At 36.0% G+C, this 27,814-nt stretch overlaps 4 protein-coding genes across 7 annotated transcripts in view; 2 read left to right on the plus strand and 2 right to left on the minus strand.

Moving 5' to 3' along the window:
* Window positions 1-596: 596 nt before the first annotated feature.
* lama3 (laminin, alpha 3) lies at window positions 597-14,581 on the minus strand. 4 transcript variants are annotated; one of them, XM_043223469.1, is made up of 38 exons: window positions 14,260-14,581; window positions 13,130-13,243; window positions 12,065-12,183; window positions 11,902-11,982; window positions 11,635-11,732; window positions 11,519-11,560; window positions 11,211-11,362; window positions 11,009-11,119; window positions 10,780-10,891; window positions 10,527-10,688; window positions 9,649-9,845; window positions 9,423-9,539; window positions 9,199-9,353; window positions 8,984-9,125; window positions 8,681-8,780; window positions 8,263-8,379; window positions 8,000-8,170; window positions 7,698-7,843; window positions 7,434-7,625; window positions 7,194-7,342; window positions 6,945-7,107; window positions 6,672-6,799; window positions 6,437-6,575; window positions 5,484-5,588; window positions 4,874-5,022; window positions 4,649-4,763; window positions 4,429-4,572; window positions 4,126-4,256; window positions 3,916-4,047; window positions 3,698-3,845; window positions 2,800-2,909; window positions 2,552-2,729; window positions 2,320-2,469; window positions 2,067-2,229; window positions 1,853-1,983; window positions 1,213-1,303; window positions 1,023-1,139; window positions 597-937 (listed from the first exon to the last, which is right to left on the minus strand). In XM_043223469.1, the coding sequence occupies exons 1-38, from the start codon at window positions 14,461-14,463 to the stop codon at window positions 795-797; spliced, it is 5,118 nt and encodes a 1,705-aa protein (XP_043079404.1). In that variant the 5' UTR covers window positions 14,464-14,581; the 3' UTR covers window positions 597-794. The 4 variants fall into 4 exon arrangements, with proteins under 4 accessions (XP_043079404.1, XP_043079405.1, XP_043079408.1 ...); XM_043223470.1 differs by lacking the exon at window positions 11,009-11,119 and having other exon boundaries at window positions 10,780-10,866; window positions 11,219-11,362; XM_043223473.1 differs by lacking the exons at window positions 11,902-11,982; window positions 12,065-12,183; window positions 13,130-13,243; window positions 14,260-14,581 and having other exon boundaries at window positions 11,219-11,362; window positions 11,519-11,732.
* Window positions 14,582-15,600: 1,019 nt separating this feature from the next.
* Window positions 15,601-19,486, minus strand: cts12 (cathepsin 12). The gene is made up of 8 exons (XM_043223396.1): window positions 18,968-19,486; window positions 17,846-17,985; window positions 17,388-17,510; window positions 16,788-16,952; window positions 16,449-16,670; window positions 16,197-16,365; window positions 16,002-16,107; window positions 15,601-15,700 (listed from the first exon to the last, which is right to left on the minus strand). The coding sequence occupies exons 1-8, from the start codon at window positions 18,972-18,974 to the stop codon at window positions 15,601-15,603; spliced, it is 1,032 nt and encodes a 343-aa protein (XP_043079331.1). The 5' UTR covers window positions 18,975-19,486.
* A 1,518-nt stretch (window positions 19,487-21,004) lies between these two features.
* ankrd29 (ankyrin repeat domain 29) lies at window positions 21,005-26,705 on the plus strand. Its single transcript, XM_043223067.1, has 10 exons — window positions 21,005-21,246; window positions 22,102-22,212; window positions 22,290-22,388; window positions 23,304-23,402; window positions 23,480-23,578; window positions 24,358-24,456; window positions 24,530-24,628; window positions 24,903-24,998; window positions 25,103-25,201; window positions 25,948-26,705. Exons 1-10 carry the CDS (start codon window positions 21,235-21,237, stop codon window positions 26,029-26,031), a joined length of 897 nt encoding a protein of 298 aa, XP_043079002.1. The 5' UTR covers window positions 21,005-21,234; the 3' UTR covers window positions 26,032-26,705.
* Window positions 26,706-27,270: 565 nt separating this feature from the next.
* LOC122327627 (vacuolar protein sorting-associated protein 4B-like) overlaps window positions 27,271-27,814 on the plus strand; it is a 6,163-nt gene continuing 5,619 nt past the window's right edge. The window contains exon 1 of the mRNA XM_043223066.1: window positions 27,271-27,428. Within this exon, the coding sequence (XP_043079001.1) occupies window positions 27,408-27,428 (21 nt within the window). The 5' untranslated portion in view covers window positions 27,271-27,407. The remainder of the gene's footprint in view (window positions 27,429-27,814) is intronic.

Consider the following 27,814-nt stretch of genomic DNA (forward strand, 5'->3'; position numbering starts at 1 on the left):
AATAGCATAAATTTCTAAAATATCATTTTAGCAGGTGTATGAAAGAAAACAAACAATTCATTAAAAATGAAATCTTACTTGCAAAAATTTTAATATAATTTTACCTCTCTGCATGAATATTTAAAGATATGTTAAAAACTTAAAACACTTTTTCAAAAGCATTAATTAATTATATATATATATATATATATATATATATATATATATATATATATATATATTTTTTTTTTTTTTTTTTTTACTGTATTTACATTATTTGATTTTATTTTTTATTTATTTTTTTATTTAAGCTTTTAACTTAAATTCAGCCTAATTCTATAAATCAGAATGATGGTCATGAGGCTTCCAATAAAAAAAAAAATAGTTTCATTTTCACTGCATTCCCGTGCATAACACGAAACAGAATGCAAAAGAGACCAAATAGGGAACAAAGCTTTCAGCATGGCCTGAACAAGGAGGTACATGTTAGTCACACATTAATGCACATGCTATGAATAAATAATGAAAGTGCAGACAGACTTCTTTCTGTGGTGCATCAAACGTATCAGCTGTGTAAATACATCCGTGAGCCACGCGGAGAAGCACAGGCAATGAAATAATTTAAAATATATTTTTATTTTCATACACATTTTTACATTTAAGGCTTCATTAACATTGATTCCAAGTATGGAGGAAACGGGATTTCATTTTGTAAGTCTAATTTTAGCATCATTTCCCAAAACAATTACCCAAAACAATCACAATTTGATAACTCCAAAATTAGTCCTCTTAGCTGTGTTTAATTTCTCTTTCCATCATTCTGCCGGGCACTCGTTGGTGTTTATGGAGCCGAATATGCCTGTCGCGTCGTCAAACGTGATAGGATTTTGATTAAGCAGCATGTTTCGCAAACACCCCACATAAGATGCCTGCATTTCCACTCCTTTGCTTCGATTCTCTGCATTAACAAAGAGAGAAAAGTCCATTTTTATGCCTTTCTTAAAAGAAAATAGGCATTTTTGGTGCAACGAAGCTGGCTTTACCTGAAATGCCACCGATGTAGATTGTTTCATGCAATGGAGGACGGTATACAGACTTTAGTCTCACCCGTGAAGACACTTCATCCACTCTTAGCTCGATAGTTTTCCTCCGTATGGACACTGAAATGAACGAAACGTCACGTTTGCTGTAAAAACTGCCGTTTATAATCTACTTTAAGCAGTAAAATAGTACCTGACACATAGTGAAACACATGGCAGAGGGGTCGTGTTGGGGTCAGTGCAGAGCCATAGCGGTGCTCTCCATCATACGCTGTTAACACCACCTAATAAGAACAATCCACACAGATTGATCCTGAACAAAATCATGAACGTCCAGTAACAGACCTGAAATGTACTTTATGCAAGTATCTTAATGTGAAAACAAAGTGTGCGCAATCTCAGATATCACATGAACTGTGTCACATGCCTTTCTGCCTCTCGAACATGGTAGTTACGTTGCTTTTGGATTTCATAAAATTGTCTTAATTCATGTTCTGAAGATCAACGGAGGTCTTAACGGTTTGGACCGACAAGAGGGTGATAAAATTGCTAACAGAATTTTAACTTTGGGTGAACTATCCCATTAATCCACCTGCTTTTTTAATGCAAAAGTAAGCTATTTCCTGTGCTAGATGTGTGCCAGAAGAGTAGCGACAAACCACAGCAGCGTGTTTAGCAAGCACACAGTTGTCTTGCACATACTAAGCGTTATCATTCTGCATGCTTGCATAGCTTGATTTTGGTCTTATCTTCCTTTCCAAATTTAGCCTTTGCCAGTAATAAAGCCAAAATACAGTGTTACATCTTAAAATGTTCTACAAATATTCATTCACCTTTCCTTTCTTGAGAAACAGAGTAAGTGTAAGTCCAGGCTTATCGATTTTGTGGAAGACCAGGCCGGTGAGGCTCCTGGGTCGAAGTTCAAAAGCCAGGTTGTACGTAGGACCAAAGATACGGCGCTTTTCTGCCGAACAAAAACATTTGATTCATATTTTGCGTGTGTGTTTTTCTGTCACTAAACACATATAAAAACACGAAGCGCCAAACCTAAAATCAAATGTGCGCCATTTCCAGCGAAATAGGCCCCCTTCTCTGTGACGCCTTTGAAGCAGGGCGTAACCCCGCGACTAGCCGCCGGATCCACGAGGAGCACCTTAAAAACCCTGATGTCTCGAACGCATCCGATTATACTCTTCTGAGGCACTTTTTCCTGAGAAAGAAAAAGTGCGATGCAACATTAACAGAGCTGAAGGCTTGCGGTTAGGCTACATGCTCAAATAGGGAAGTCGCGCGTTCATACTCGTGTTTTGCGAAGCATCTGAAACGTTCCTTGCCCCACATAGACAGGAGACTGCAGATCACGCATGAATCCTTTCAGAGGATGTCCGTTGGGTGTTTCAGCGCCATCCACCACTAGATGAAAGTTGTGTCGCTTCATGCCGGACTTGATCTGTACGCACAACATAAATTACATCTCAGGTTTTTGGTAACGCAGTTACGCAAATACAGCATTTTAGCATTTTGCTACATACGTTGTGCCAGTAACCATCGTTTATTTTCTGCGAGGAGATTACTTCGTCTGCCCCAACGGAGAGTTTGACTTTTCCGTTATCCAAATATAAGATCACAAGAGGAGCACCACGTTTATCTGAAACATGGAGTAAAAGTCCTTCAGCTGATCTGGTACGGACGTCTAGGGAGAAATGCAGCCTGTGGGTAAAGAAATACTTTGTAAATGTTCTATAAAGAGAAGTATTTATGCTCAATTAACACCATTTACCTGTTATTGAGCTCCTCTGGATCTATTTTAAACTGCATGTGGCTGCTGGAACCGAGGTGGTAGGTGTTTTTGATGGACTTTGGGTCACCGCAGACTTGTTTAGCTCTTCCCTTTTTAAAACAGCAAAACATAAGAGTAAAACAAAAGACATTAAATATAACGTTAAAGAAATAGTTCAAATTAAGATATTGAAAGCGGACGGCTTTCTGGATAGATAGCAAGGGAACGAGCACGTTCATGCCTCAGAAAGGTGGTAAAGACATTGTTAAAATAGTCCATGTGACTGGTTCAACCGTAGTGTAATGAATCTATGAGGATACTTGTAACTACCATTATGTTTGTTCTCTTTTGTGTCGGTCTTTAATATGCATTCATGGGAGTAACATGAAGCAAAGTCAGAAAGCTAAAAAAAAATCAAAGATGAACAAATTAAACAAAGGTTGAGAGAATGTCCAAAATGTTCATTGTTGGGTGAACTATCCCTGTGATTATTAAGATTATTAAACAAATGCATATTTTAAATGCACAAAATGTTTAAAAAGGTGCACAATATTTTTTCCTTTAACATTTCACTGTCACAGTCTTGGACTCAATACTGACACCTAGTGTCCTGGAGACAGTTTATGTAAGAACAAACCTTTTCGGTTGCCAACTCTTCATAGGCAAGTCTACTACAACTACTATAACTACAAGTTTTGCAATCAAAAGTGATCAGTAATAGGAGCAGGTACAGCGTAGTTCAGCTAGTCTTGTGATCTCAACATGGCGGCCACCATAAGACAGTCTACTTTAAATCTACTTTTTTAGCTTTCCTCGTTGCAGCAGATCATATTCTTTTCCTGGTAATTTTACTAATCATTTCCTTAGCGCATCCAAAAAGTTTGATAATGTAAACTACCGAATTGCTGTTGTATTGAGTTCCAGCATGTCTTGCACGCTTCTTAGTAGTGTCCAGAGGGGAGCGCTCTGCTTTACAAAATCCCAGAGATACATTTCCAGTCTGATCGAATCCGCTCAAGTCAGCCGGAATGTAGTCGGTCTGTAGACTGAACCATGAGGCTAATATAAGTGTCTTATTCCCGTTATGATAACACAATAAAGCAAATCATACCATACCTCCGTATATACAGGTTCCTCATGCAGCCTTTAAATAAACCATCCCCTAAAGTCACATTTTCCCCAAGTTTAGTGAATGTGGATACTGTTGGTGGATCTCTAATATCTGTGTTGTCAACGTTTAGCTGCATCCTGATGGGGAAAGTTCAGCATTTCAAGTGCTCAAAAGCATCTTTGCAAGTGGGTTATTTTCATATATTGTCACCTTACCCCGCTCCACTTCTGTAGGCTGTAACGTAGTGCCATTTTCCGGTTTCACACTTGTTGGTGGATGTTAATTTTTCCTTATTGTCGCTCATTTCGACATAGCCGTCGTTCAAAGACAGCAAAAACTCATTATTCTACAAAACCAAAGGAATGCGTTCAAAATTAAAAATCCAAATACAAAAAGTATTTTTTTTAAGTACAGTACTACATCATTATTAAATAAATATATGGCATCATTAAAAGTGAAATAACAGGCCAGAAGGCCAGATCAAGCAAACTCATAATGCCAATTGTTGATCAGCTAACCATTCCACCAGTCAGCATTAAGGAGGAAACGTTCTTCTGGGACATCTTAAACCCGAGTGAAACCATTGACCCCGAGTCTGCATCGTTAATAGGAGGTGACAAAGAGAGAGAACTCCCAAATTTGAAAGTAGCCTCTCGGGATCCCTGAAAGCAAGCAAACAGAAACAGTTCAGGGGAATTTCCATAAACCTGGACAAGTGACCCACCAAAACTGTCTTACCAGTATAGGATTTGGACAGCCCCGGACGATTCCAACTTCCTCTGTAAAAGAAGCAGTGACGTCTACATTGACGTTATTGACACATCCTTTAAGTGGTGGGAGAACAATATTATGTCTGGAGGCAGAAAAATATAATATTGTGAAAATATGTTTTCCTGGTATTAACTCTGTCCTTATCCTCAATCAAAAGAAGTGCACCAATAAACAAATGAAGAATGAAAGTACTTTTCTCGGATTGCAGCTGGAACACCCCCGATGTAGGCCTTCTCAAAGAGCCCTTTGACCTTTCCAAAATAAATGGTGATGCTGTCCGTGACAGTTACTGTTACTGGATTATCAATACTCAGAATTATTCTGATATGGATGAAGTTTGTCTATAGGACGAAATGGGATGTAATGTAATTGACATATATAGGAACATAATATGCAATAATAATCAGTGCTGTCAAATGATTAATTGTGATTAATCGCATCCAAAAAAGTATTATTATTATTATTATTATTATTAAATAAATATTATTATTGTTATTAGTGCTGTCAAAATATACGTTTTTCTTATTTATTATGTATATATAAATATGCACACATACAGTATATATACGTGCATGTGTTTGTATTTATATATACATAATAAATAAACACAGCACACACTCATATATCATGTCAAAAAACATATTTCAATCAGCGCTAATAATAATAATAATTATATATATATATATATATATATATATATATATATATATATATATATATATACATATACATATACATATACATATATATATATATATATATATATATATATATATATATATTTAGGTAAATAGTTACTTACTTGAGGAAACACTTTTACTTTTGACTTTTCAAAAATTGTTGTGTCCTTGTTTTTTCCTTGCAAAACAATATAGCCTCCTTCAAATGTAACTAAGAAGTGCAAGGTCTGTAACAAAACAAAAACACTTAAAAGTCAGTGCGAAGCCAATATTGAATGTGTTTGTCACGCCACAGAAAAATGTGTTCTTAAACGGCCAGCCGAATTTGAATGCTAAAAAAGGCGAAGTAAATAAAATAAGGTGTCAAAATCATGAAAAAATATGCCATCCTCTCTGCTCTCAAACGCTGTGGGCGTGTCCACTCGCAGATCTGAAACCACGCCCACTCACGGCAAAGCTCTCTCAACTGTCTTCCTGAAGCAGCTTGATTTAAATAGGGAGATCATGCACAGTTGTTTTGTGAATTATAGCGAGCACGCAATGTGACGAAGGCATAACCAGATAGCAAACTATATATCTAACGGTAATGACAGTGAGTCGTGACTGAACAGACGAACCACTGATGCTATAGTTATACTTGAAGCATCGCTGCGCAGAACGATCAGTGTTTGACATCGAAGTACTGCGAGAGCGATTCAAGGCATAAAGAGCGTCTGCTCTCTATGGCTCTCACTGTACTGATGTCACGCAGCGATCTGACCAGTCTGCAGTCAGTGCTGCTTCAAGTCCAACACAGCTCTTGTAGTTTGTAGCTCCATTGCGTCACCGAGCTCCAAATTGGACCCGCCCAATAAATCCTGATCACGAAAACGCTGAAAACTGTTTAACTGTATAAGTCCACCATTAAGAAGCCATCTTTGTAACATGTTTTGGCAATGCATTTCTAACATGTATAATGTGTTTACAAACAATTATCAAAATAGACTTTCATTTAAAATGTCTGGAATGCAATGCTAGATTTTGGCGCATAATGCGAAACTTGGTAATGTCATTCAAAGCTTTCATAAGCCTTTACCTCGTTTTCCACAAAAAAGAGCACTGCGTCCATTTGATGACTCCTAACAAAGAACTTAATGACAGAGTTCTGAGGTGATACATCAACTATTCCATATCCTGTGCCATCGAAATAATCCCCCAACATGTGGACTTTTCCCCTAGGGAGGGAATATAACAGTGAACTCTATAGCAGAGATCAAGACTATATCTGTAAGAAAAACAATGTCTGATGGCTTATGAACATTATTAAGTACCTTTGACACATATCAGTTTTTGTGATGTTGATGGCACGCTGAAAGTTGTACAAACCAAGGATATGATCATTTAACGTGGAAAACTCAATACAGCCCTTGTATCCTGGGTACCGGAGCTCTTCAGGTGGCTGGAAAACCAAATTCAGAATACATAGAGAGATGAAAAAAAATCTATCTTAAATCCTCAGTTTGACCCAAAAAACGGAAAAAGCTTAATGTTAATAAAATATAGACAAAAAAGTGTTAGCCTTATCTTTCCAACTCTTTTGTTACCTTAAAATCCTTTGGGTATCCACCTACATATAAGACAACCTCATTGGGATCCAGATCAAGCAATCCATTCATGTCGCTGGGCTTATTAATCATGGGCGGCAGCACATTGGGTTCAGTTGAAGTGAAAATCTTTGTGTATATAACCTGCACATCTTGATAAACTCTGATTTGGGAATTTAAAAAAAGACACAAATGGTTTTCAGAAATGCAAATGTATGTACTTTGTGGGGGTCTGCAATGACAGTTTACCTGCGTAAATCCACCCGATCCATAAAAGCTTTGTCACGGTTGGACCGAGTGATTCCGCTGGTCTTTATCTCATAAAAACGGCCACCCACTTTGTAGACACAAAACAGGACACCATTCTTCACAACCAGGCCAATGAAATCCCCGACTGTCTGTTGATTGTGAGAATTACAAGTAAAACAGTGCACTATATATACACTGATCCATCCCTAATAAATAAAAAGTAATCAAAGTCTTCCTCACATGCTTATTTCCGAGATAAAAAACAAACTGGTTGTCTTCTTCGCTCAGTTGGCGTCTACGTCTTCCATCGCCTCGAGCTTTTGGTTGGTGCAGAGTAAGATTGAGAGCAGTAAACGTTCGGAAGTCTTCCAGGTCTTTAGGTGGTCGAAGTTCAATGTGAGCGTTCCCAGAAAACAAGATCGGCCCCCTGATCTAGAAACGCAAGAGGGAAGCAATGGTATAAACATCTGGAGAAACATCTTCTCTGCCTTCCTGAGAACTTACCCTGTTGGCCGCGTCTCTGGCCTCTTCGATCAAGTCTTTGATTTTCTGTATGCTGCTGGAGATGTTGGCTGGGCTAGTGATGCTTTGATTCTCCACTTTGTTTAGTTTGTCAATCAGTGAAGGGAAAGTCTGATCCAGTTCTGTCACTGTAAAACATTATGAGGATTTAGCTTTCAGTGATATTCCTCAGATTTAAAGAAACTAGGGCAAAAACCTATACGCCCATAGTTAGTTTGACAGACATCTTTGAACTTTACTATTTCAACTCAGGGTCTCTGGAAAGAAGAATTGAGGAGACTGACATGTTTTGTTGACTCCATCAAGTAAGTTGTTCAGGTTTGAATCTTGAGAGGTAATGTTGATTTTGTTCAGTTCTTCACTGATGTTTTGCATTCTGGTTATTGCATCATCTGCTGTGGCATTCACATCTGCAGCACCTTCCTTTGCCTGGTTGATGAGGCCCTGAATATCCTCTAAAGAAAAATAAAACCACCCAAGTGTTCATCTGTCAAGAACATGACCATGTTTATTGTGAAAAAGCATTTGAGCTAAATAAGCTTTTCACCCCTTTTGATGTTGTTCATCCTCTCCAGCACATCTTGCAAGACTTGCTTCAGCATGTTGTATTTGTCTTTGGCCTGCTTGATCCGGTTCTTGTAAGCTTCACATTTTTGCGAGACATCTGTAAATGACAGTTTAGTTTTAAATCAGCACAACACGCCTGTGAAAAACACATTCATTCATATGATTTCAAGTTTATTTTTTGGGTTCCAGGCTAAAACCTGAAAACGAGTTAGCATTTTAGCACTTCAGACTGAAGTCAGTAAACTCAACTACTCGCTAGTTTGAGTTACAGCCTTTCATTTCCCTTAATAGGGGCACTTTAAATAAACACTGAAAGAGTTGGTGGTGACATTGAAGTCCTGCAACAGTGCGCTATTGCTCTGGATGCTATTTTACGCATTAAATGTGACAATGGCAACCTTCTAGCTGTATCTCTGCTTCCTTGGCATTCACCAGCAGAGTATTTGAAAAGTTTTTCAAATCATTGGCTTTATTTTGTAGATCTTGTCCTCGCACATCCTGGGACATGAAATTCAAAGAAACAGAGTAAGTTTGATTTAGGTTGATATTACAACTTTAAAGGTAACATCCTTTTTGTACTGTACATTATAATGTCATGATGACTAAATTCATTTGTAGCATTGATTTTAGAGTTTAATTTTGTATTCATTTTGACAAAATATTATGATATTTTAATATCGACCATTTATCATCACTTATACCTTAAAAGCCTGGTCTGCCACTTCTTTAGCTTGTTTGGCGGCAGCTTCTGCCTCCTTTATGGCATCAATGACATCTCTAAATGCATTGATGGCTTCTATTGCTTTCTGAACAGCGGTTGAATTGGTGATGCTCCGTATGAATCTACAAGACACATTCAGTCATTAAAATGTCACGAAAACAAAAAAAAATGGTTTCGGATTTTCAGAGGACTTACACTTGAAAGTCTATAGCCAGCTTCATAAGTTCCTGCGCATGCTCCTCAGCCTGTCTCACAATTCCTGCCTTAGAGGTTGCATTGGCGAGCAGCTCAAGTTTTGCTTCTAGATTGTTTTTTGCTCCGTCAATCAAAGCTGCTAGATGAGTTATTTCCTGGTGGAGAAAGAAAGATAAGTATCCAAACCGGTGAACGTTTTACAAAAGAATGTCATTATTTGTCACCTTTGTTAGGTCAGCTATCATTTTCTGGAGATCCGAAGTCTCTTTTAGTGACTCTCTGGTCATGTTCATGTTGGCCATAATATTTCCTTGATTCTTCCTCAATACTTTGAACTGCTTCTGTTGAGCAAAACAACAATGAAGGTGTGAACAAATGCAGATCTTATACAGCAGTGATTCTCAAATTTGGTAAAAATAAACACTGTTTTACAGCGTTAGCCAACTATACCAAAATATTTCTCAGCTCTTCCTCGTTGAGTTTATTCACACTATTGGCCTTGATCACATGAAGCTGTGCATCTATAATCGCCTCTTGTATATCTTTAAGATCTTCTGCCTGATCCATGAGTTTTTGCCTGATATGATCAGCCACTAGCAAGGAGCCATTCAGAGGAACCATCAGGTCATTCAAGATGAGATTAAGTACTGCAAAAGAAACAAGCACGCTTGAAACCATTAAGGAGGTTGGTTACTAAGGATCCAAAATTTAGGGTTGTCAGTTCTTGCTCCTTCCTGGAGGACGAATATCCTGCGGACTTGAGCTCCAACCCAAATGAAACTCATGTAAGGGCCAGATTTACTAAACAGGGAAAATTAGCATTAGCACAAAATTCTACAATGATTTACTGACAAGGTGCACATTAAAACACATATATGCAATATCTAATTTCCATGAAGACCAGTGCAATCTACAAAGAGCAGCACATATTAACGCCTGCTTTAAGTCATGCTTTTTGTGGGCCATTAAATTATGCCACAAATACCAGTGAATTGACGAGAGAAAATTTATTTTAACTCTCCTCCAATAAATTTACAGATCAAAAGGGAAACTCCTACAAATGCATATTCAATAAATAAATATGTCCATGCCTTTTTATTAATAATTGCCCACTGCGTGCATTTAGCAAATCCTGAAAATGTTTTTTAATGCCAAATGAGGGTTTGCGCTTGTGCGAGCTGATATACATCTTGCCCAATATAAGCTACTCGAGGTCTTCCACTGGAAACTTCATGCAGCTGCGTTGGGACAAGCTGGAGATAAAATCTGCAGGACATTTGGCCCACCAAGATTATATTTTAACTGAACTAATTCAGCAATTGACTAACGTGTTCGTGCTTTTCTGAGCTCCTCGTCAGCCAGTTCTCTCTGAACCCTACAGCTTTGTCTTCGCATCTTCTCCAACATCCATTGGGCTTCTTTTATCATCCTGGTGGCCTCTTCTGTGTTCCCACCTGTTTGGTTGGACAGCTTCAACTCGTTCAAGAACTCTATGTGGGTCAAGATGGAAAAGTGCAACTGGTAAGCAAGATGGGCAAAGACAGTTGGCTTTGAAATCCCGGCCTGATCTAGTGGGTTCACCATGTATCGTCCGTAAGAGTTTCACACTCTCAGATCGTAGGTTGTCTCCTCTTTGATAGGTTTGGTCCAGAGTCTTTAACAATTGACCTGCAGTACAGAACATCTGAATTGCCTGTAGAAACAAACACAAGTTGTGCTTGTAATTCTAGGTCAGGTAATGACGGCAAATGATTTCATGCTCTATTTTATGGACAACATAAAGATAAACCACCATAAACAGTCACAGTACCTTGTCATTGAGAATAGTGAGGTCATCTATAACAATGTCAAGATCAGATTCAAGCTCCAAAACCTTTGGTTTTAATGCAAAGACAGATTCAGTGTACTTATAGACCAAAACCTAAAGAAGGGGAAATGATTGTCAAACAAACGATGTGTTGAAATATTTGGTATCTCAATGTCATTTAAGTGTGGAAGATTCTTGCAGGGACCTTTGTACCAGCAATGGCATCTTCAAGTTTCTCCAGTCCTGTGTATGAAGTAGAATTTCGAATATAAGACTCAAGTCGAATCTTCAGTTTGGAGAACTCATCGTCCATCGCATCAAGATCATCCATTAACTTAATGACGCAGGTATCGCACTCTAACAGGAAGAAGATTGGAGTTAGTCAAAGCCTATAAATAAAATATCAAATAATTACTGAAATATATAAATGGCCACAAGGTTCCATGCAGGAATATATAACCCCGCAATTAAAGTTTTTTCACATAATTTTTAAGAATTTTTTGAGGTGCAAACCAAGGCAGTTTCCAGTATCTGGGTCATCACCCTCATAACAATCTATGAGAAAAAAAGAAAACAAACGGGAATTATTATTATTATTATTATTATGAACATCAGGAGAGCTTGCTTACCTCCTGTTAGTGGGTCACATACATAACCGTGGTCACAGCCACACGGCTGACAACTTCCTCTTTCCACTAAAGGATTGCCATAATATCCAAGCGCACACCTAAAATAAGTAAATCTCATAAAACGATCGTGCAAACTTTTGTGTGTTTTAATGAAATTATTTAAATAACATGCATATTAGAGTGTGTGTATGTATATATATATATATATATATATATATATATATATATATATATATATATATATGTATAAATATGTTTTTAAGACACCTTTCACATCGAACTCCAGCGTAACCAGGTTTGCACAAACACTCAAACTCATCTCCAACCCTGAGACATCCGACTGCAAAACTGCACAACAAATTAATAAACAATATTTTGGTAAAATAATAAAATAAAATAAAAATGAATAAGAAATGAATGTTAAAATAACCTGTTGGATGAGTCTGCTAAAGGACATGGACACATGTGACAGGTTCTCATAACAGCGCTGCCGTAATAACCCTCCAGACAACGCTCACAGTGGTCGCCGGCTGTATTAAACCGGCAGTTCTGCAAAAACAACACAAAAAAAATCACTGAGCACAAAACAATAAAGTGGAGATGCATTACTCATAAATGCTGACATTACTGATGTTATCATATGATTACATTTATATCATCACAAATACGGCCTCATGTCTTATGTTATTGTAAATGAAGCTGATTAACAACCTATAAATTCTACATGAATTATATAATAATATAAAAAAATAATAAATATGTAACAGAAAAATAATGAAATAAAAAGTATAAAATACAATAAAATATTGTGTAATCCATTTCTTCTTATTTGTTTGTATATCATTGTATATTGCACTACAAACCTGGGCAAGATTATTTTTATCTGCCATTTTTGATCCTAATCAGTGAAACATTTTTTCACGGTAGGTTGTAACATATACTAACAAAAAGATGAAAGGTGCATAATAACAGATTAAAATGACCGCTTATGGTAAAATACTGTAAAAATGCTACTGTAAAAACATATTATTTGCTAACAGTATATGTATCGTGAAAAACTGAATTTTTTACATGTAATTTATTGGTAGTATACCATTTTTGAAGTGAAGAATTACAGTAAATAACCGCAAATTGTCATTGCTACCATTACATTTCATATTTGATGTTCTTGGTTTTTTTTGTTGTTGTTATTGAAAAAGCTATGTTTCTTCTTTTGTACAGTTTTGGGTAGTAAGTTGTTAAAAGTGCTGTATGTTTGTATTTAAATATTTGACTCAAAAGCATACAAAATTTCGTAATGTGTTTACAGATATTTAAGAAACATGTTTGAGTCGAATCGCACCAAAAAAAAACCCTGTATTTTACCTCACTGGAAAGCAATTTTCAGCAGAGCCATTTTCTAGTTTTGAGTAGCATCTGGGTAGGTTTTGCAGTGAAAACCTGGCAACCCTGGTTGCTACCACATTACGGTAAATTTAAAAAAAATATATTTTACCAAACATTTTCCAGTATGTGGGTCACAGTCATTGGAGAGGCCATTGCAGTTGCATGGCACACACCGTCCCTTATGCGGTCCACTTCTCTCCCTGTAATAACCACCAGCACAGTCCTGTAACGGTGCAAATATAGACAAAAGCATCATATGAGATACAAACCTGTGCAGACATATTGGAAAAACCTTATGGCATGCTTCTGGCTAAAACAGAAATGTTTGTCACAGTTATTGACTATTTACACATCCCCAAAGTAAAAAAGTAAATGAATGAACTTAAAGACTCATTATGGAGCTGTTTCACAGTTTCTGTCTAGGGGCTGCGGTTTGGACAGCCCACTGAAAACACCTACAAGCCAGGAATCTGCGCTTTTACCCTTGAGGTACGATATTTGTTCACAAAACCGACATAAAAAGACAAGCCACTGCAACAACATGAATGCTGTGCAGGGACTCAGACAGAAAATGAGGGTTAGTTTCTTCACTTTCTGCGGTTAATGCTGGCTGCTTGCCAGGGTGTTCAAGCTAAATCTGTAATCTAACATACCTTAAGAAAAACGGGTTTGAACATGTTTGGCCTGGGGGTCCTAAATTTGCATACAAGAAGGCTTTACTTCTGCGAGTTGATCAATATTCGCAATTCGAACCTTTTCCGTTCAAAAATGATTTAGTGATTCCCTGACGACATTGCGTGGCGTATATTTCTATTCATACTAGTTTTGCGTAAAAATAATATTAATAACAACTGTGTTAAACACCTTTGTTTTATAATTGATGCATTCGAAAGAGAAGATAAGTCGGCGAGTTTTATTATAAACCGCTTGCTTAAAGGAGATGTTTGTTGCTTCGGTGAGTCGCTGTTCGGATTGATTCAAATGAATCGTTTTCGTGAACTGGCTCGGCTTCACTGAAAAGCTCGAACAAAACTCGAACAATATAAATCGAATAGTTGTAGTTGATGCACCAGACAGTAATATTCGTTCAATATTTGCTTAAAAAAAGGTAAAATATAAATAAAGAAAGAAATGAGCAAGATATCACTGCTAAAACAAACATATAAATTAGCCTTAAATTAGTCAAAAATGAAACTGACTTAAGACGTTTTCTTTGCAGTTTTACCATGACAAGCTTACCTTTATTTGTGCCGAATCACAATACTTTCTAAAAATATGCCCCCTTGACTGCTGATCACTGTGTGTTTTGACTTGAATATCATTGTCCCACCAGAAAGTCGTTGGACGTCCCAGCTCCTCTGCAGATACCCAGTGATCCAGAAAGAACAGCAGCACTACTCCGGTCCACATCATTTGGATTCCCAGGAATAAAAGCTCAGCCATTTATGAATGTACATGTAATGTTACTGCAACTCCATGCGGCCTATGTGTGGTCTTCACTCTTGGCAAAGTTCAAAAATCCCCTTTCTTCCTGCGTCTCTCTCTCTCCAGGTGTGTGATAGCAGTGTGTACAGAGGAGAGGTAGGGCAGTGGGTTTTTTTAGACACTTGCTGGCTCCACCAATAGGAAAGTCAAGGAATATCTGTCACCTGAAGGAACTGCGTGAATTATTAACTTTTTATGTCTCGCAACTAACAAAGGCTTATTGTGTTATAGGATTTTATTTAATTTTTAAACATTTGTTTGTTACATTTCATAATTGACTTTTTTTTAACATTTTAAATAATTTTTTTGTATCATTTTGTATTGTTTATCATATTTCTCGTTGCATAAAATGCCAGTTGAACATGGTTTCCACAACACCGCCCAACAACAGCACCGATCCTACTGTTGAGAGCGCAGGTTAATCGACACACACTAGACACAACATGTAAACACATGACCTCGGCTCCATTAGTGGCCTATTGTGAGAAGTCTTGTAGTCTCAAACACACCTGGGTGTGCATTGGGGGGAAAAAAAATAAAAAGCATGCAAGTTTGCACAGTGGCCCTGATGGCCTATGAATTCTTCAAGTATGCAGCCTCTGAATTGAGACACAGCTGCAGTGTGGGACGCAATGACAATAGTGTAAATTGTCCATTATTTTACTTACGAGGGCACCATATTTGTTCACTGCCATGCTAAACGTAGATAACCCCAAACGGCAACTGTCATTGTTTTTCTTTACTTTACTTTAATTAATAACACTCTCGTTGGCTATAGCAGATTGGCCTTGAAATTAGCCTTAAAAATCATCTAGTGTGCGGTGGGTGGACGCAAAGTCCTCAACAGTGTTGACTAAAAGGCCTGCTTGGGCAAAGTCCGCTGTTGTGCGCAGTTTCTGCATACAATGAAAAACTAAAAAGCAAGTTTGCACACAATAGTGGAGGTGTGAAAACATCAGATAAAACATCTTAAAACGGACCGTGTTATGATCATAATATGGCTATATGATTGGTAGCAGGAATAAGATTAAATCAACTGATTCTGACGCAAAGATTGTATTTTATAAGTCTTTATTTGGAAATGTCTGGTTGTTCTCACACAATCGGATAAAGAGCGTAGCTGGCGATCCCGCAGGTGTTTTTGCCATTGCGGATCATTCTCATGTAGCCTCCTTCACCCCATCCTGTTCCCCAGCTGAAAAAAAGAAAGGAAACACGAGTTCAGACACCTAGAATGGAACTACGATGTTTTGGTTAGTTGTTTTTTTGTGCCCAGGGATAAGTACCCTGGCAAAAGCATGGTATTCCATGAAACACCTTGTAGTGCCATCACTGTAACATGGTAGCACCGTAATAAAATCATTGTAAAGTGAATGACGTTGCCAACAGTACAAGTGCACAGCTTTAAAACAGGGGTGCCGTAGTTTGTCGTGTTGCTATCAGTGTATGTGGAGAGTTAATGTACTCATAAACCTAAATGATGGGCGTTCTCCTACCTGTTTTTGATTATCCAGTAATCTTTGCCCCCCTCTGAGCCATAACCAACAACAAGCACAGCATGATTGAGGTTGTTAGGATTGCAGTGAGATTCCTTGTAGAGTCCTGTTGGAACAGTTCACATAAATACAATAGTTAATGTAAATATTTTCCTCTGCAGGGTGGAAAGTGAATCAATAGAAGTGAAACCTTACCTGAACTGTAGAAGAGGAAACTTGGATGATCGGCATCAATGGCGACGGTGATCGGGCCGATGGTTGCCACGGCGTCAGCCAGAGCCTGTTCATCTCCGGCTGGGATGAACCTGTAGTCACTGATTCTGGCTACAACTGAACTTCTGTCATAGAAACAGGGCTGAGTATCCTGATGAAACCAGATCCAAAAAACACATTCAGCTTGGCCGGATCACATGAAAAAGAGCAAGTCAAACGACCGAGACCACTCACGGCTGATGTGTAGGGGTAAGTGTTAGTGCTCTCCAGCCCTTTATGCATCACATAATCATAGGCGTTTGCCATCCAGGCTCCGCTGCAGCCGTACGTCCCGTAAGACCTGGAACAGTCCACCAGCTGCTGCTCGCTGAGGGACACCAACCGTCCTGTCCTCTTGAACATTTGTCCTTCAATGGCTCCTGTAGTGCTAAAGGCCCAGCAAGACCCACAGTATCCCTGAAAGGACAAGACAAATCAATCACTTTAGCGTCTAACGTGGAGTCTAATCAATTGCAACAGTACATGTGTGACACTTGGGAATAAAAATAAGCATATCAGTGATGATCAGCCCACCTGATCTTTGACTTCAGTCACATATCCCTGTGCGCGATAGTCAACATTGGTCAATCCCAGTCTGTTGGCATTTAAACGGAGCGTTTGAGCAGATGCAGTCTTTCCTCTCCTATTTACTGGGCTGTTAATTGTGGCGCCTAACAAGCGTTTATACTCCATCTTGGTCTGAAGACGAGAAGCGTTAGATAAAACATAACGTTACGGGATGTTACATCCACACCACTAGGTGTCAATATAGGTCCACCTTTAACAAAGCTAATACAACTATGTTTACATCCAAAGATTCGAATTTGACTGAAATATCACATAAAACATTTCCGAATAAAGCACCGTTTCCATGCAAAGAGAAAATAATTCAATTGTGGAATGTATTCGGTACACGTGTTTCAATTCTAGTCTATGTGTTTTTTTCTGAAAAAAACGTTTTTCCTACTCAAATGCGCGCATATGTTTTTTATGTGCATTTTTAGAGTTTACATGCATCTTGGCATTTCTATCCATTTTTCCATTCACATTTTGATATTCCAAAATGAGCATAATGAACAGGTGCAAATAGCGAGTTTGTCAACATTTATGATTTCAATAGTGACTTTTACTCACAAGGTCACCATATTTGTTCATTGCCATACTAAACGTTGACAGTCCGAAGTGGAAATCATGGTTGTTTTTCTCAATCATCTGCATGTTGGTCTCCCAGATCACCTTTCTCTGAAGATCGTCGCTCTACAGTTATAACATCAAACTTCATAAGAAATCCGCACAAAAATGCAGTACATAGCATACAATTTCTTAAAAGCGACAACCTGACTTTAAATGCAACAGCATTTCAAATCTAAAGTTTTTTTAAAGGAACAGTTCGCCTGAAAATTTTCTTTGCCCTTTTTGTCGTTGTTGTAAATAAACAAATGAAAGAAAATACCATTTTAGTCTTTCTACTTCAATTTCTCGCAATGCGTTTCTTGCCATTTCTTTGTAATTGTTTATTCAATTTACTAGCAATTTAAAAAATCAATTGTGTGATCTGCCCCTTTAAGCCACGCCCAAATGTTTATAACCACCTCTTCATCGTAGGATATTTGATGAATGCTTTTCCACAGTGTCCAATCTGAAGGGGCCTCTTCTTCTGAATCTGCTGCCGCCAGCAGAGGTGCCCAAAGTAGGAGAGCAAACAGCGCCACCCAGTGTGCTCGATATGCATCTACACAAAACACACAGTACATTTAAACACATTTAGCTTTATCACTTAGGATGACTTTTTTTTTTTTACTTTTTTTTTTTTACAGATGAAGAGAACAATTTAGGTTACTTTTTACTAATTAACATATTTAACAAATATTTATACAACTGAACTTGTTTAGTATATCTGTAAAAAGTGCAAAATAAATATACGGTTATTTGTCGTAACACATTGTTGCATTGTTTGTTGTTATTTGTTCTTTTACAGAAAATAAATAAGCATATTATTACGTAAATAAAGCACACTTTAAATACATATTTAGAACTTTTTATCAACATCACATGCAATCAAGGTACACCGCGTTACATTTTTATGTCATTATGTTAACGATACATATTTAATGAATATTTAAACAGCTGAACTTATAATATTTAAATCAGGTCTAAACATATTTGTTTTATTACGTTAACAACTTTTGTTAATTCACTTTTACTTTAATACATTTATAATAAAATAATACAAATTAATCAGCTCAGTTTAGATTACATTTTTGTTTCAACAATTCGACTAAACGTGTAATATAAATGTTTAAACAACCGAACTTGCTCATGTCCAAAATGAATGCTTTATCATTTTGTATAACTTGAACGTTTCAAGCATTTTAAGTTCTTAGAATTCTTAGAATAATTTAGTTATTATACAAACAGAGCCCAATTAAGTTGGTTCAACTTAAATAAAAGCTGATCTATTAAGTCATATTGAGGACTGAATATTTCATATCAATATGTAAAGGACTGAACTTCTTTCTTATATTTAAAATGGGTTCAGAACAATCAGTTATTTGCTTTATCACTTTTTTGTGAGTTCTTATACAAACAAACAAATAAATTTAAGTGGTTCTGCCATTCAGTATAACTAAATATTTCACATGAATATTGAAACAGCTGAACTTAGATCATTTACAAGAGCTCCAGAACGAATGTGTGTTTCCTTCCAGACTCACCGATCATGTTGCTCTGTGGAGGTGCGTGCCTGAGCCTTTGGAGAGCGGTGAGGATGAAACCGAAGCATGTCTTCTCTGTTATATACCGTCACGCCGAAGGTGTGTCCATACCGTTACAACCTGCTACACGCACCATGTCATCCTGCAAGAGGAAGCCACTAATTAACAAAACTTAAAACATTTAACCCTAACCAACAACTTCAGCAAAACCACTGCCACTGCTGAGCGTGAAGCTTTCCGGCGTGTGGTCGTAGGAAATCAGACGCGTTGCTTCGTATCTTTGTCGTTTGTTGTTGAATATTTAAATGAGGACTGAGTCAGCAGTGTTTGGGTGCCTGACGTGTTTTGTCTGACTTGAATCTTGTTTGGAATATAATGAACGTACCACTACAGACATTATATCCGCAAAGTATAGTCCGAGCAGAGCAAGGCCTTTATTACGGGGGTGACTGCTGAGTCGTCTGTCTTTCTTCATCTCACTTAGCCGTGTGTTCTTCAGTGCTGTCATAATGCTGTCATAATTTAGCCCCGTTATTACGCTTCATCCCATGATTGCCTCTGCAGCTCATATTTTGGGGCTTTTCATTATGCACAGTCTGGAACAAGTGAATAGCCTTGCAATTTGCCCTATAAAAATTACTTTGGCTTGTTAAACCAAAAGATTAGCTTTTTTTGTTTTGTGCTAATAGCTTTTATTTTTTTTTAATCATGCATTTATTTTATATTTTACACTATATTGTATGTATACATTTTACTTTGTTTAGTAATATATATATATATATATATATATATATATATATATATATATATATATATATATATATATATATATATATATATATATATATTTTTGTTTAGTAATATATATAATACTAAATGATATTTAAAAATCAAAGAACAAAAATATGGTCATATATATTTAACCATATTTTTGTTCTTTGGTTTTTTCATATAATTTTTATATATTATTAAATAAATATAGAATTATTTATATAATGTAGTATAACCTATATGTTTAAGATGTGAAATATTATTATATATTATATTTAGTGCTGTCAAATGATTAATTGCAATTAATCACATACAAGATAAAAGTTTAAATAATATATGTGTGTGTACTATGTATATTTATTATGTATATATAAATATACACAACAGAATATATTCTTATTTATTCTTATATATTTTTATTTTTCTGATATATATTTATATATACGTGTGTGTGTATTTACATATACATAAGTATACACACAAATATACACAGTATACACACGTACTATGTAAACAAAAATGAAATTTTGGATGAAATTAACTGCATTTTAATAGTGTGACAGCAGTAATTATTATATTATACTATAATATATTATATTATATTATTATTCATATATATATTATTATTAAATAAAGTTAAATGGACTATAGTGAAAAGCCTTACAATTCATGCATCGTTATAAATATATATACAGTTTTCATATCAAAAGTGATACGGATCCCTCAGAAAATGTAAAAATATTCTAATTTAATCAACAACATATTGTTTGGTAAACAGTCACAGCAACATATTTAATGTAATCCTGGAATGTATATTAAATGTTTTGGGTATTTTATATAGTAAAATAATGTGTACACACACACACACACACACACACACACACACACACACACACACACACACACATCTGCTGGGTAGATTATTTACAAATTGTATTCCATTGCTGATTATATGATTGAAAACATGATGAAAATTGCATATCGGTATTAAAAAAGCTAAAAGAAAATACATTTCATCAACTGTTCCAACATCACATCGCTCAAAACACTTGACTAGCGTACCTTACTATTCTTTCAATTATAATTATAACCGAGTAGTTAACTAATCATTCAGATCAGTTTTGTGAACTGGTTGATCTGACTCATAGGAAAGATTCGATTCATAAGAACGATTCGTTGACGAATCGAACGCGCGCACTGTGTGTGTGTGAGAGAGAGAGAGAGAGCGAGAGAGCGAGAGAGAGAGAGAGAGAGAGAGAGAGAGAGAGAGAGAGAGAGAGAGAGAGAGAGAGGAGGAGGGGGGTACGAGGGAATTCGCCGCCGATGCAGAAGCCTGTCGCTCTGTTCGTGTTGTTTTTCGTGAAGCCCCCGCTGCGGTAAACAGCGCCGTTTGTCCGCTCGGTCAGACCTGCGCCGGGATGACCGCTCGCTGCGGACGGACGTTATAGAGAGCACCGCGCCGACCTGCAAGATGAGGCACGAATGAGACTCACAGCATGTCTTTCAAGGTAAACATAAACATTTGCTCTGGTGAGACGTTAACTGTGTTATCTAAGACGAAAACTAATAAACGTGTCACCGAGTAAACGATTTAGGAGAGTTTTTCTCTCAGTCACGCGCGTCTGTGGCCTTCTGACGAGTGTCCGCCCACCCCGCCCTTTTAAAAGTCACCATGGTAACCGTAGTTTAAGCTAAACTAGCGTACAAAATATTTAGCTGTTTTATCATGTTATATAAAATTATATTATAAGCTATAACAATATAACAATCATTTGTGGGTTTTTTTCCTGTGAATTGTCTTTTTTTCTTTAATAAATAATAAATATTTAAAACATTACTCAATGCACATCTTTAAACCTTTCGATTAATGTGGATGTGTTTTGATGTAAATTTTAGAGATCGAAAATAAAACTTACAAAACAAAAAAAAACAAATTTGATTTGTCAATATTAAATATAAAAATGTGATTTAAAATTATTGTTATTTTTAGCTGCAGCACCCCAAAAAATGAATTAAAAAAAAAAAAAATATATATATATATATATATATATATATATATATATATATATATATATATATGTGTGTGTGTGTGTGTGTGTATTTTTAGGTGTCTTTATAGTGCAATAATTCATAAGATGTTAATATATGTTTAAATATATATGTGTTTCAAACCCCTAAACATACAATTTTATTCATCAACGTTACTTTGCTAATTTTGGCCCTGTTGACTAAGAAGATTCATGCCGATATCCTATAATATAAGGTAATCTAAGCCGTATTTAGGCATGTTAATGTCCACCTGAGGTAATACTGTGATCTGATGGTCTGTGCTCGTGTGTTTATGTTGTCTGTGTGTCTGACAGAAGGAGACGCCGCTTGCCAACGCTGTGTTTTGGGCAGCGAGGAAAGGAAACTTGGCTCTGCTTCAGCTGTTGTTGAACAGCGGCCGAGTGGATGTCGACTGTAAAGATGGAGTACGAGCTTCTTCCTTCACGCATGCTTCGTCGTCCCAGTGGTTGTATGAAATATGATATTGTGTGTGTTTTCACAGTACGGTACCTCAGCGTTGATGGTGGCTTCATACAGCGGTCACTACGAGTGTGTCCGGGAGCTCATCATGCAAGGGGCAGATATTAATCTGCAGAGAGAGGTACTTTGAGATCGCCTTTATTACTGTTATAATGCACGGTTTTTAGAGTGGCTTGTAATAAATTAGTCTCACATTATTAAATTAACACGTTTTCACTTGAACTACAGGAAAACATGCTTCTTCGTGCTAACTATAAGATTTTATGCATTTTATTTTATTTTGTTTCATTTATTATGCTTTTTTATTATGTTGAAATTAATTTTGTTATATTTATTAATATATTTGAATTGTGTTCATTTATTTTATTTTAATGCAGTAATTGTTTATTATTTATTATCTTCCATATTATATGTATACATTTATTTGTTATATATATATTTTTCTGTTTTCATTTAATGTAATGTTATTTTAATCTGATATATTTATTTTTTTATTACACTGATTGTCTATGTATTCCTTGATTTTATAGCGTTTTTTGAATTTTGTTTAATTCAATCTTTTATTATATTTACAATAGATATTTAATTTGTTATATATATTTATGCATTTATTTTTTATGTTAAGCATTTTAATGTTATTTTTATGCTAATGTGTGTGTGTGTATATTTATCTATACAGATATATATACAGTATATATACACATATATAGACACATGCACACAAATCTAAAAAAAAAGAAAATTTATAAATATTAGTATATACAATATAACAAAAGGGATACAGACCCCACAAGAATTTTAACAGTACTTCATATTGTTTTAAACAAAACTGTTGCTATTAAATAGTCAGAAACGTTTATAATTGTAATATTTGTTGCATTATTTTAATCTACTGCAATCTGTATGTTTGTTCACTAGCAAGTCTCTCTAGCAATAAGCAGCAGTGAAAGTTATTTCTGTCTGAGCTGGAGTGTCGGGTTGCTAATGTGACTCCTCAGATGTGTGTGTGTGTGTTAATGGTGTCTCTGTTCCTCAGACAGGTTCCACCGCTCTCTTCTTCGCTTCGCAGCAGGGCCACAATGAAATCGTCAAGCTGCTGTTTGAGTTTGGAGCGTCCACAGAGTTTCGGACGAAGGTGTGCTGTGACTGAGGTCTGCATGAGTCTGAGGTACGCTGAGGCTGAGAGTAAACGGACTGCTTTGTGATCTTCAGGACGGCGGTACGGCGCTGTCCGCGGCCTGTCAGTACGGTCGCTGCAGAGTGGTGGAGACGCTCCTGAAGAACGGCGCCAGCGTCCACGACCAGCTCAATGTTAGTCTACTCTCTTCCTCTCATGAGGCCTAAACGCCGCTTCCTGCAAGGTTTCTGCTGACTCTGCTCCGAAGACAGTTATAAATAATACAGTTTATATGAATTATTTCTTAATTATTTTAGTACTTTATTACTTTTATTTAATATTATTTAAAATTATGTGAGTTTTAATTTGTTTAAATTTTAATAACATTTTTACATTTTATGTTGTTTTACATTTAATTAATGTTTCTTTTTATTATTTAAAAAATAATAAATAATATTTTTAAGTGTGATGTAATATTTATGTATTTGTTTTTACTTATGTCTTTTTGTCTTATTTCTGTTTGTTTTTATTTAATTAAGATTTTATTGTCTTATATTTATTAATCCATTCAAATGTTTCTTAATTATTTTAGTACATTATTACTTTTATTTAATATTATTTAAAATGATGTGAGTTTTAATGTGTTTTATTTTGTACACTTTATGTTGTTTGTATTTAATTGTTGTTTCTTTTATTATTTAATAAATAATAAATAATATTTTTAACTGTAATGTAATATTTATGTATTTGTTTTTACTTATGTCTTGTTTGTTTTTATTAATTAGGATTTTATTATCTTATATTTATTAATTCATTCAAATGTTTAAATTTTTTTTTTTTTTTATTAATTTGATATTTAATGTAATGCGATTTTAAGTATGAATCGTCATATTATTGTCGATTTCTTGTATGTCTTTTCTGTTGTCATGTTCTCTAAATATCATTTTGGTCATGCACATCTTTTCTGTTTCAGGATGGTGCGACCGCTTTATTTTTGGCGTCCCAAGAGGGTCACGTGACCGTAATACGGCAGCTTTTGTCATCCGGGGCTAAGGTCAATCAACCGCGAGAGGTCAGATTTGTATTTTGGTTCTGATAGCAGTGTTTGGTTTGTTATTATGCAGCTGATTATGTTTTTGGGTCAGGATGGCACAGCTCCGCTCTGGATGGCAGCCCAGATGGGACACAGCGAGGTGGTCAAAGTTCTGCTGCTACGAGGCGCAGACCGCGATGCAGATAGAAAAGTATGATCAAAAATATTTATTTTATTTTATTGTATATATATATATATATATATATATATATATATATATATATATATAATTATAATTGTATTAATTATTTATATGTATTTGTTTTATTTTCAAAAATGTTTGAGAAGTTTTAAACCTATCTCTTCATACTTTGCCCTGGTGTGAATCAAACAGCCAGGTGGAAAAGAAAAGACGTTTATAAAAAATGCATGAAGTGTTTGACAGGCCTGGTGTGTTGTATTGTCTCTGGTGTTGGTGACTGAAGGACGGCTCCACGGCTCTGTTCAAGGCGGCACATAAAGGCCACTGTAACGTCATCGAGGAGCTGCTCAAGTTTTCTCCTTCGCTCGGCCTTCTGAAGGTACAGCCGCGTCATCTGATGTCTGGAAGTCCAGAAAGAGGTTCAGTTGTGACTGTGTGTGTGTGTGTGTGTGTGTGTGTGTGTGTGTGTGTTTTTAAATCCAGAACGGCTCTACAGCTCTTCATGCTGCCGTCATGGGCGGGAATCCAAAAACTGTCGAACTTTTGCTGAAGGCAAGTGCTGATCCAGCTTTACCCAACAAGGTGAGTTTGACATGTGTGTGTGTGTGTATATATATATATGTGTGTGTGTGTGTGTGTGTGTGTGTGTGTGTGTGTATATGTATGTATGTATGTATATTTATATATTTGTGTAATTTATTTTATAATGCACAATATTTCTCCATTTCCAGGCTTTATTTAAAGTGTTCAAAACAAACCCAAAAATAGAAATGGCATTAACAGTAACTTGCCGATACATTTCTTATTACAATAATGATATATTAATCATAATTATTTAGCCATTTAAATACTTAAATATTATACATTTTATCGTTATCATTTATATTTAACTAATTATTGTTTTATTGTTTTTTTCTAAATTATTATTAGTAGTAGTACTTTACATGTTCGCAAAAATATTATATGTAAATAATATAAAAATATATACAAAAATGACAATATTATTTTACATGGACAACTTGCTGAATTATTTAATTGTAATTATATATATATATGTGTATGTGTGTGTGTGTGTGTGTGTAGATAAAATTATAGTTAAAGTGTTCTGCCAAAGAAATGATTCAAAAGTTGTACGGCAGTTTAAAGGTTACCAAAAAGAAATGCTAATTGAAAAACTAGCTCTGACATCTGCCGGTCAGTGTGAGCGTTTACTTAACAAACGCGCTGCAGTCAGTAGCTAACAAGGAGATCAGTGCTTCAGTTATCAGCTGCACTTCACAGTTTATCAGTGATGATGTGTTTTCATCCCCTGTTTGAATGACCCGCAGAATAACGAACTGCCGCAGGATCTGACGAAGAACGAGCGTATCCTGAGAGTCCTGCGCCCGCCGCTGCTGAACGGAGGCAGTTGATGAGCGCCGGGCCAGCTCTTAGCCGTCTCTGCCGTCCTTGTTTTTAGGCTGATGAAAAATGAATGCACTACATCCTCCTGAGAGAGGAGCCGCTTTCCTGTCTCATACAGCCCGTCTTATAATGGTGCTTGCTCGCAACAATGCACTGAAAAGCAGAATTGCTCATTCTTCGTCTCGGAAACGTTAGGACATTATGTTTTGGGATTTTTTTTCTCAAGCATTTACCAAATGCGTATATTTTGTAAGAAGCACCTTCTGCGTTTTTGTTGAACCAAAATAAAATGTTTAAAAATTTGTTTTGTAAAATTAATGAATTACTTCGGTGTTATTATCGCCATGTCTTGCGGCTTGCAAATACATTTGAATTAATAGCATGTTTTCATTAAAAGAGCTCATGAATCAGCGTTCGCATCATAGACAAAGAAAGGGAAACTTGACGACCAAATAACAAATAGTTGCAATACTTGCTACAACAAATAACACAAAAAAGATTCAATAAAATTATTCTTGGGCCTTTGATGAGTGTTTTTTTTCTCTACATATTTATTTTCTGCTGAAATGGAATTCAGCCTTTGTTTAAATAGTTATGCATAAATATTTGTTTTGTCTGTGAGAAGTGCGCTAAAATGTATATTTGTCAAAATTGTCAAAACAAATAAAAATTTGAATCCTGATTTTAACATCTTTTGACTTAAAAAAAAAAATTATATATATATATATATATATATATATATATATATATATATATATATATATATATATATGTATATATATATATATATATATATATATATATATATATATATATGTATATGTATATATATATATATATATATATACATGTATGTGCATATATATTTTTTTAGTGCATACACAAAAAACACCGCTGCAATTTTAATTTGACAATTTATTGTTTGTGAACTGTAATTCTAGGCTTGTTGACTGTAAATATATATATATATATATATATATATATATATATATATATATATATATATTTTTTTTTTTTTTTTTTTTACTTTTTTTTTTTTTTTTTATCATGACTCTTTAGCATGCGTTTAACATTTTATCCCGTTTTTTGTCGGTGCAAGAAGTACAAAAAAAGCATTCATTGTTTTGAAAAAGTGAAATCATGTTCTGCGCGACGCCGTATTTCGCAGCGTTCGTGTGTTCAATGCGCGTTCGTTTCATGAAGGCGTGTCCGCAGCGCGGGAAAGGCGTGGCCCGACGCGCGTCATCCGTGACGTCGCTGTAAACACTTGACGCGGAAGTGCGCGAGACGCCGAGATTTAACGACAAACCGCCGGGCGTTCGGTTAAAAAATGTATATGTTTGAAGCGCTCCTGTAGCAACGTATCAAAAGCTCACGTTCAACAATGACGAATGCCAATTTACAGGTAAGAGTGATAAGATAGTGGACGTTTTAATGCTTTCTCGGTGTAACGTGTGTTGTTGCTATGCTTCTTGTCAGTTTTCTGTTCTGTTTAAAGGTACGCTTCGACACCATGTAGTCTAAAATGTTGTTGTTTAACCGGCTAACATGAACGTGTTCGTGACATTTAGGCGGCTTGTTTATTATTTTGATACATGACGCTACGTACATTTAAGAAAGTGCTTCTTGACCTTTATTTTCTCTTGTGTGTATTCATCGGCCTGTCTTTAAACTGGTCTAACCAGTTATCCGTGCATTAGCCCACAATGTAACATCTTTTTATTAAACACAGCCAGTCCAACAGAGATTTGAAACATTTAAACAGGCCTGTCATTACAACAGGACCAAGTC

The sequence above is a fragment of the Puntigrus tetrazona genome, chromosome 22 (genome assembly GCF_018831695.1).
Source record: "Puntigrus tetrazona isolate hp1 chromosome 22, ASM1883169v1, whole genome shotgun sequence".
NCBI lineage: Eukaryota > Metazoa > Chordata > Actinopteri > Cypriniformes > Cyprinidae > Puntigrus > Puntigrus tetrazona.

Excerpts from the sequence above, each read along its gene's own strand:
- cts12 (XM_043223396.1), bottom strand. Across the intron at positions 16,671-16,787 it reads TGACTGAAGTCAAAGATCAG|GGATACTGTGGGTCTTGCTG; the intron begins GTGGGCTGATCA and ends TTGTCCTTTCAG. Across the intron at positions 16,366-16,448 it reads CTTACCCCTACACATCAGCC|GATACTCAGCCCTGTTTCTA; the intron begins GTGAGTGGTCTC and ends TGGTTTCATCAG.
- lama3 (XM_043223469.1), bottom strand. The coding sequence starts at position 14,463 with ATGGCTGAGCTTTTATTCCTGGGAATCCAAATGATGTGGACCGGAGTA. Across the intron at positions 9,126-9,198 it reads CTGGCTATAGACTTTCAAGT|ATTCATACGGAGCATCACCA; the intron begins GTAAGTCCTCTG and ends TGTGTCTTGTAG. Across the intron at positions 8,171-8,262 it reads GATGAACAACATCAAAAGGG|AGGATATTCAGGGCCTCATC; the intron begins GTGAAAAGCTTA and ends ATTTTTCTTTAG.
- ankrd29 (XM_043223067.1), top strand. Across the intron at positions 22,213-22,289 it reads ATGTCGACTGTAAAGATGGA|TACGGTACCTCAGCGTTGAT; the intron begins GTACGAGCTTCT and ends GTGTTTTCACAG. Across the intron at positions 22,389-23,303 it reads ATATTAATCTGCAGAGAGAG|ACAGGTTCCACCGCTCTCTT; the intron begins GTACTTTGAGAT and ends TCTGTTCCTCAG.